This window comes from Corvus moneduloides, chromosome 4 (assembly GCF_009650955.1).
Source record: "Corvus moneduloides isolate bCorMon1 chromosome 4, bCorMon1.pri, whole genome shotgun sequence".
Lineage (NCBI taxonomy): Eukaryota > Metazoa > Chordata > Aves > Passeriformes > Corvidae > Corvus > Corvus moneduloides.
The window spans coordinates 13,158,025-13,166,752 of NC_045479.1; the positions used below are offsets into that span (position 1 = coordinate 13,158,025).

The window sequence follows — 8,728 nt, forward strand, 5'->3', positions numbered from 1 at the left end:
ACGCACAAGCCTCGTTTTCTCTGTCTCAGCCAGATTCGAGGGAAGATAAAGCCAGCGCAACTCCTGGCTTGCCAGGGGAAGCAGGCAGGCGCGCAGCTCTGTATACCCAGCGAAATGGCACAGACCACCAGCGTTAGCACCTTGCCCCGCTGCTAAATGGGCCGGAACCTGCCTAAAAGCCCCGAACCCATCGGCCACAGGCACCGCGCAGCGAAGGGAGCTGTGAGCCCGTGCTCCGCATCCCGACCGCGGTTCCCCTCCCCGGCTCGGCATCCCGAGCGAGCCCCGCACCCCGAGCGAGCCCCGCATCCCCAGTCCGACTCCCGCCCGGCCCCTCCGCGCATCCCCCCCGAGCCCCGCCCCGCTCCGCCCGGACCCCCCCGCTCCGCCCGGCCCGCTCCGCCCGGGCCGGCCGCGTCCCGCCCCGTTCTGCGGTGAGTGGCGGCGGGGCCGGGGGGGTCCCTGCTAGGCGCCGGGGGTCAGGCAGCCCTGCCCTCCCCCGGTGGGACGGGCCAGCCGCCGGGGAGCCGGGCTTTCCGTGGGTTTGTTCTGTCACCCGTTTGGGGACAAAGTTTGGAAATAAAGGGAGGGTTTCCCCGCCTGATCCCGGAAGGGAAGGAGAGCTGCGAGGGAAAATGCGACCGCTTGCTCTGTGGAGTCCCGTTCCCTGCCTGCCGCACCTCCAGCTCAGCCCCTTCTTGTGATGCTGTCGGGGGACGGGGCAGGGGCTCCTGGCGGGCTGCTGGATGCGCTGCGGGGCTGCAGCCGTAAGGAAGGAGTCTCCACACTCTCTCCGCAGACTAACTTCGGCTCAAACCACAGACATCTGATTCTTCAGGTCCTGAAGGATGCGAATAACTTAGTGCTTCGTGTTCCGGTACCCATCTGAGCATTGCTGTCTCCCGGAGAAACAGCCTGAGGAATCGACCTGGTGTCTGTCACGGTACTTTACACCGACTTTGTGAGACTGCTTTGCAGCCTCCCTTCCTGCAAGGAGTCTCCTAATAGCATCTTTCATTTCTGCTACGAGCTGATACTGACTGCTCATATAAAAACGATGGTCTGAGAGAGGGAGGGCACTGTAGAACCAGCATTTAATGTAGGGGGGTTTGGCAGGGGGTACCTAATCGGGACTTCTTGCACAGGTGACAACTCTGACCAGGCTCTCTCTATTTTGCAGGGTAAAGCGAGCCCTGCGGCGACTTGCTAGAGGGACCGTCCTCCATTTCGCATTGCTGAGTGGACTATGGTGGCAGGAAGATGTTGGCTCGCAAGAGTATCATCCCTGAAGAGTATGTGCTGGCACGGATCGCTGCCGAGAACCTGCGCAAGCCGCGCATCCGCGACCGGCCACGCAAAGCCCGCTTCATCGCCAAGAATGGCGCATGCAACTTGGCCCACAAGAACATCCGTGAGCAGGGGCGATTCCTGCAGGACATCTTCACCACCCTGGTGGACCTGAAGTGGCGTCACACGCTGGTCATCTTTACCATGTCCTTCCTGTGCAGCTGGCTGCTCTTTGCCATGATGTGGTGGCTGGTGGCTTTTGCCCACGGCGACATGGACCCGAGCACGGAAAACACTTTGAACAGCACGAAGTGGACACCGTGCGTGACGTGTGTCAGGTAAAGTAGAGTTTGGTGGGATGAAGGACGGGGAGGGACAGAGCTGCCTGCTGTCCTGGCGTTGTCTGAAGCGCAGCTTTTGGTTCACATGAACCGTTATGTTTGGTTGAGACAGTTGAAAAGTGCAGTGTTTTCCTCTAGATTGCGTAAACTCAGCAAGCCTCCCGGGCTTGGAAAATACTGTACTGTAGATGTCTTTGATTCCTTACAGGATCTGAAAGAGAGGGAGACCTGCTGCTTTTCATGTGTCTCCACACTCTGTGGGTAACTCGATTGCCTGTCGAGATAAGAGCCTGCTGCAAGAGTGGGTATGTGTTATATGTATTGTAACGTTGTCTACGGCAGCGGGAGCATCCCCAGCGCCACGCCAGCGAGAGGTGCTCCCTCCAGAGCAGTTCCCGCGAGGCAGGGAACCAGCCCTGGGTGTCACACAGGGCACCAGCCACAGGTGCCAGGAAATGTGTCACTTAGGGCAAAACTAGGTGCGTTTCAAGATGAATCCCATGAGACTCTTAAATATGCGAGGCTTCAAAATACCTTGGTGAAGCCACAGGCCAGCAGTTTGACAGAGGAGCACTTTCCACACTGTGCATGATGTGTCAGACAGTGAAAGCTTAAGGGATGACTGGATTAAATGTCACCTGTTGAAGTATTTTACTCTCCGTCCCCAAAGCCACAACAGTTGTCAAGGCTCTGATAAGCTGACACAAACATACATGGAAGAGAAGACTGTGAATTGCAGGTGGGGTAAGCCATAAGATCACTTCAGGATCTCATCAATTAAATCTGCCTTTGTAGCACTAGGTTTTTAGGTAGAAAAGTCCTGGTTCTCTACCACCAGACTGCCCCAGATCATCTGCCTTTACACATTGCAGTGCTGTGAGGGTCTGGGGGCTGCAGAGTGCTCTGAGACGTCAGAGAATCCACTTCTCTTCTTTCCCACACAAAGTTTTGAGGCAACTCATCAAGTCTGAAGGGACATTGTATCTGGCCCATGAGGTAGCAGGCATTTAATTCTCCCTTTGTTTTGACACTTCTTTTGCTAAATGGAGATTTTCCGAGGTAAAATAAGAGGAGATTTTTCCAAGCTAACCTTCACTAGGTTGGGGGGAATTGGAGCAGGGGTTGCTGTTTTATTTCTTCTCCAATGCCTGGCCACAAGCAGTTTCCTCTGAAATGAGATGTCATGACCCAGCTTGCGCCCGCAGGAGCGTTACCCCTGGCATTTCTGGGATTTGTGGGATCTGTCCAACCGGAACTAGCAAACAGCTACAACCCTGCAGCTCGTCAGGGTCAGCTGAGGGGACATCCCTGCACGTGGCTGGTGGCTCCCTTGGTGTGGCTGCTGGGTCACCCCACAGGTCCTGAGCTGGGGGCCAGGGGCTTCATGCCACTGGGGCCAGGCACATCCACAGCCAGGACTCTGCCCCTATTCCCTCCCCGTAGCTACCTGTGGCTCTTCCAGGATGTCTGCTGGGAAGCACAGTGAATGAGTCAATAGAAATTCTGGTTTAGCCCATGCCAAAGAACACACACCCCTCCCTCATGGGGTGTTCCGGCAGCAGCTGCTCCAGTCCAATGTCCAAGCCATAGGAAATCTTTTCCTTTCCTAGGGAAATCTGGCTACCACTTTGGCCAAAGTCATGAAGTAATGATGTGATTGCTGACATCTTTAAGAATGGCAAGGTTTTGGGTGTAAAATACCTTTAGTATTGCAATGCCAGAATCATGGCAAATTGGTTTTAAGCTACTCCCCTGAGATTTAGGCCCACAGATATTTCAGGAGAGCTTTCTTGGGTAGATGCCATTACATATTTATGGGAAAACCTGGCTTTGGAAATTTTAACCAGTGCCTAGAGCTTGCACAGCACTTTCATTTTACAAAGTACTGCAGAAATTTCTAAGCCTCACAGCTCTTTGCCACAGAAAGCAAACATTATCCAAAAAGGAAAGCTGTTACACAGCTCTGGGGGGAAGGACCTGGGAACAGTGTGATTTGCACTTACTCTCTCCCATTTCACATGGTCAAAATGCTTTACAAACTTGCTCTTTCACTTACTTCCACTGTTAAAAACGTGGATTTCTTTCTTTTTTTTCTTTTTTTTTTTTTTTTGAAAGAAATAATATTGCTAAGGGAAGTCAGGTTATTTACTGGATGGATTTTTAAGCTGAATTAAGCTGAATTAAGTTTAATCCAGAAGCTTCATTCTGCATGTAAATGAATATTCATGAACACAAGAAATCATTCCATGGATTCTATTAATTAACTCCTTCATCTCTGATTTCTTCAGAGTGAAATACAAAAATAACCCCCCTCAATACAAAGGAACTTACTAATGATTAAGAAAAATAGCAAAGGCAAAAGAATAGAGTTATTTCAAAGATATCTGTGCAGAGACTGGCTGGTTTTCTGAAAGATAGACTTTCTCATTGCACAGAAAATTATCCCTAGTATTGCCTATGCTACTTGAATGTGTCCTTGATATACCAGTGAAAATATGGCTAGTAAATAAAAAAAAATTAAAAGCAGATTAATTGAAAAGCAGAGCAAACCAAATGAATGATTAAGACCTATCTTCATGGGCAGGATATATTTTCCAGGTATATCCCTGTTAAACATTGGGATGCTTCAGATTTATTGGATTGTGCTTGAAGGATGTATCTAGAAGGAATAAAGGAATAAATAAATGTAAAAGGAAGTTAAGGACCCTGATATATACAGGGGATATGACTTTGTGGCTACTATAAAGTATTTTGGGAAGTTTGTGGACAGCACTTTCTGACATCCAGCATCATAGCATTTTAGGGTATTTAACTTAACCCACACTTCTACATCCCACTTCTGTGTTGACATTTTCCAGCTGGTCTTTCCCTGGCAGTGAGCTAAACCCAAGCCCTGGGTCACAGGGCTGTGCTGCTGCCAGGGTGTGCAGGGGATACCCTGGGGGCCGCTGGCCTCTCTCTGCAGCCTCATCCTGTTCAGTCACAAGATGAGCAAGGGTTTGGGAAGCGTCACAAATCTGGGAAAGTCCCATTCCCCTCCCTCCGCAGGAAATTTTGGGTCACAATTCAGGTAGCATGAGTGAAATGCTGCAGTTTTCCCTGTTTCCTTTCCCTGCATAGGCTGGTGGAAGGATCTCAGTGTGCCAGCTGACTGCCCACTCTTGCCAAAACCACCTCTCTCCACCAAGAGCTTCACGGGATGGAGAAGGTGGAAAGCCCAGCTGTTCCAGAGCTGTTCACTAAGCCAGTGGGCAGCCTGTGCTCCTGGACAGAGATTCCCTGAGCAGCTCAGGGTCACCCAGATGGTCTTTGAGGAGCTCAGGCTCTGAGGTCTCCCCTGCCACCATCAGACACCACACCAGCCACACAAATCTAAGCCACCTAGCATGCAGTGCTTTGGCTGGTGTTAACAGAAGGCTTATGTGTACTAGAACCATACAAATAGGTCCTTAAGTTTGTTTCTGGAAGTACGTGTTAACAGCTTCTTAGTCTGTGCTACATGTCCTGAGAGTTAACTGGGTGCAATCTTCCCCTACAGGTCCTTCACCTCTGCTTTCCTCTTCTCCATCGAAGTTCAGGTGACCATTGGCTTTGGGGGCAGGATGATGACCGAGGAGTGTCCCCTGGCCATCACGGTCTTGATCCTGCAGAACATTGTGGGGCTGATCATCAACGCTGTCATGCTGGGCTGCATATTCATGAAGACGGCACAGGCTCACCGGCGGGCCGAGACGCTGATCTTCAGCCGGCAGGCGGTCATTGCCGTCCGCAATGGCAAGCTCTGTTTCATGTTCCGGGTGGGGGACCTGAGGAAGAGCATGATCATCAGCGCCTCGGTGAGAATCCAGGTCGTGAGGAAGACCACGACCCCTGAAGGAGAAGTCATACCCATTCACCAAGTGGATATCCCCGTGGATAACCCCATTGAAAGCAACAACATTTTCCTGGTGGCTCCCTTGATCATTTGTCACGTCATAGACAAGCGGAGTCCTCTTTATGACATATCCGCTTCCGACCTGGCGCTCCAGGACCTGGAGCTCATCGTGATACTGGAAGGGGTTGTAGAAACCACCGGCATCACAACACAGGCGAGAACCTCCTACGTGGCAGAGGAGATCCTGTGGGGTCACCGCTTTGTGCCCATCGTCACCGAGGAGGAAGGCGTGTATGCCGTTGACTACTCCAAGTTCGGCAACACCGTCAAAGTGGCTGCGCCGCGCTGCAGTGCCCGGGAGCTCGATGAGAAGCCCTCCATCCTCATCCAGACCCTGCAGAAGAGCGAGCTGTCCCACCAAAACTCGCTGAGAAAGCGCAACTCCATGAGGAGAAACAACTCCATTCGGAGGAGCAACTCCATGCGGAGAACCAACTCCTCGCTCATCGTGCCCAAAGTGCAGTTTATCACGCCCGAGGGGAGCCAGAGTGCCTCAGAAACGTGATGCACAGCTTCGTGCCATGGCACTGGCTTTGGAAGGAGGAGGCATCTGAGGTATTTTGCTTCAATTTCCTTTTACTTAAGAAATCAAGAACACGATGCAGAAGAGAACCATGCAAGAACTATTTATTCCATTACTTACTGAAAGCACCCCCTAATGGCATTAGAAAACACCTTAGCACTTAGTGTATGAATTAATAAAAAATGGCACGTACACTAAAGAAAACACACTTCACTCATGTAATATAATGTGTATTTATACTTGTTTTAATGGCATGCTGATTTTTTTAATCATATTTTTCCTATCAAGAGTCTCTTTCTTCTGCTGGCTGTCACAAAATGTGGGGCTTTCCTATGTAAGTGAGTGCTTTCACGAAACTTCTGCATTCAACAGCTCCCATGGATTTTGTGCATGACATTTGGATGTTGACCTGTTTGTGTGAATTCCTTGTTCTCTTAAAAGGAATAGCTAAATTCATCAAGGATTTCACTGGAGAAGAGCCACTATTTTACCTTTGGTTTTCCAGGCTTTTTCTTTTCTGTTGGTTTGTGGCAAGGGCATTATGAGAGCAAATTCAGGTCAGGTGGAGTGACCTGTCCACCCCACAGGAAAATTGGTGTCACTCCAGGCAGGAAAACCAGCGAAACAGCTAAGTGCTGCTCTTCTTCTCAGAGTGAGATACTTGGCTGCAGGACAACACACATCTTAGAGTAGCTGTAGCCCAAACTGAGAAATTCCAGTCCTCCTGGCTGCCACCTGGGCATGTGTTTCGCTGAAATTATTCAAGCTGGAAAAAGCAGATGCCTCTTTAACATTCTCGTCACGTTGGAAGACCAAATCCTGTTTCGCTTTCTCTGATAGATTCCTACATGGAAGGAAACACGTGTACTTGCTTCACTTACTTTTCATAGGATTAAGTCTGCTTGCTCCAGCAGAAGGTTATTTTTTCCCAGTGGGAACTCATGAATGGGAATGAGAGGGAAGCCTGCCAATAATACTAGAGATAGCATTTTCAAAACTATCTGAATGGTTTTCAGGGGCACTTGGGTGCTGCTGCTGAATTCCTGTTTTTTAGCAGTGCCTCACCTGTGTTTTTATATAATCTGGCATTGAGAATTGGTGGGAAGCAGCTTTTCTCTTCAAATTAAGATGGGCATTTGTTACCTGGAGTCTTCCCAAAAATGTCATCCCAAGTTTTTCTACAAGAATACATAAAAATAAGGCAACTAATTCTGTCACATTTGGTAACCTAAATTAATACATGTTTGTTTCCTGAATAAGCATAACTATGGACAAGTTCCTGTTCAAATCTCTTGCTGAAATTGTCTTACGTCTGTGGCTCGAGAGAAGTACTATCTTTTTTCTGACCTTCCAAGCCACTCAACCATTTAAATACTTTCGGAATTTTAATTGTTTCCTTTTTCCTGTAAGGTGAAATAGTCAAAAGCAATGCTGGATTCTAATTCTCTTTGGAAATAGCACATCAGCAGTTGTTGGATGGATGGTTTCAGGCTTCATGAGGCGTTGGGTGGTGGTAGGGAGGGGCATTGCTCTGAGGTGTGGACTCTCTGCATTCGGAACAGGTGTTCTCCAGAACAAAAACTCTGACAAACTACTTCATCTGAAGCAGCAGAGGAAACTGAAGTTTCTGCTAAAAGCATTCATTCCCTGGCCTGCCCATTAATGTTCTGGAAGGGTGGATGGTGAACATCTGGAGGAATTAATCTGTCTGTTGTGTGTCCAAACAATGATCAGCTGCAGCTTCCAAGAAGAGTCAGAGGGAAGCACATACAATTTGTCTCTGTCCTCCATTTCCAGGGCTGTGAATTTCTCTGAGACTGGCTGTTGGATACATGGTTAAGTCAGATGCTGTGCAAAAGCAGGTTTTATACAAAATAATAATAATAATAATAATAATAATAATAATAAAAAAGTTACAATAATGTCTTGGTTTGAAAGACAGGTATCTGCCAAGGAAGGCGGGAATTTCCCTTGGAATGGAAAAAATATGACCCCCCTTCCCTCTGAATTATTATAACTTTGAAATTAAGGGGCTTTCAGGCAAAGATATGGGAAAAGGAATAACAGTTCTTTACTAGTATGTATAACAAGGCAAACAAACAGCACCACTGGCAGCAGCAGCAAACAGAACCAGAACCCAGTCCATCCCTTCTCGGCCGCGGGCCCTTTCCCCTCGGTGCAGTTCCGCTCGCAGCCGGCAGGGGCGCTGCTGGCTCCCGGCCGGGCAGGGCAGCTGCGATGGTTCCCCCGCGCCTGCAGGGGGCGCTGTGGCGCCAGCTCAGCCGCGTCTCCCTCATGCGGTAATGGCGGGCGGGCTGGATGGCGAAAGGGGTGCAGCAGGAACCTCGGAGCAGCGGCTGGGATGGCAGGAAGACCCCAGAGTAGTAAAGGAAATGTATCAGAAGCTCCGCAGCTGTAGGAGGAGCTGTTGGGTCCTGGCAGGCAGGGGGTGTGGGTTAGGGTGTAGCGAAAACAGCCTGAGGCAGCGGCAGAAAGCAGCGGAGCTGGACAGTGGCGGCCGGGCTTCTTCATAGCAGCTGCTGCACGCAGCCGGGGAGATGCACCCCCCGGGAAGGGGGAGGCGGTAGGGGTCCTGGGTTTTTCCCCTGAGGCACCCGAATAGATGGTGAGGGATAGGGTGTT

At 49.9% G+C, this 8,728-nt stretch overlaps 1 protein-coding gene across 1 annotated transcript; it reads left to right on the top strand.

Annotated features, from left to right (window-relative positions):
- The first annotated feature begins 425 nt into the window (after positions 1–425).
- Positions 426–8,009, top strand: KCNJ8 (potassium inwardly rectifying channel subfamily J member 8). The gene is made up of 3 exons (XM_032106965.1): positions 426–943; positions 1,181–1,625; positions 5,167–8,009. Exons 2-3 carry the CDS (start codon positions 1,261–1,263, stop codon positions 6,065–6,067), a joined length of 1,266 nt encoding a protein of 421 aa, XP_031962856.1. The 5' UTR covers positions 426–943; positions 1,181–1,260; the 3' UTR covers positions 6,068–8,009.
- The last annotated feature ends 719 nt before the right edge of the window (positions 8,010–8,728 follow it).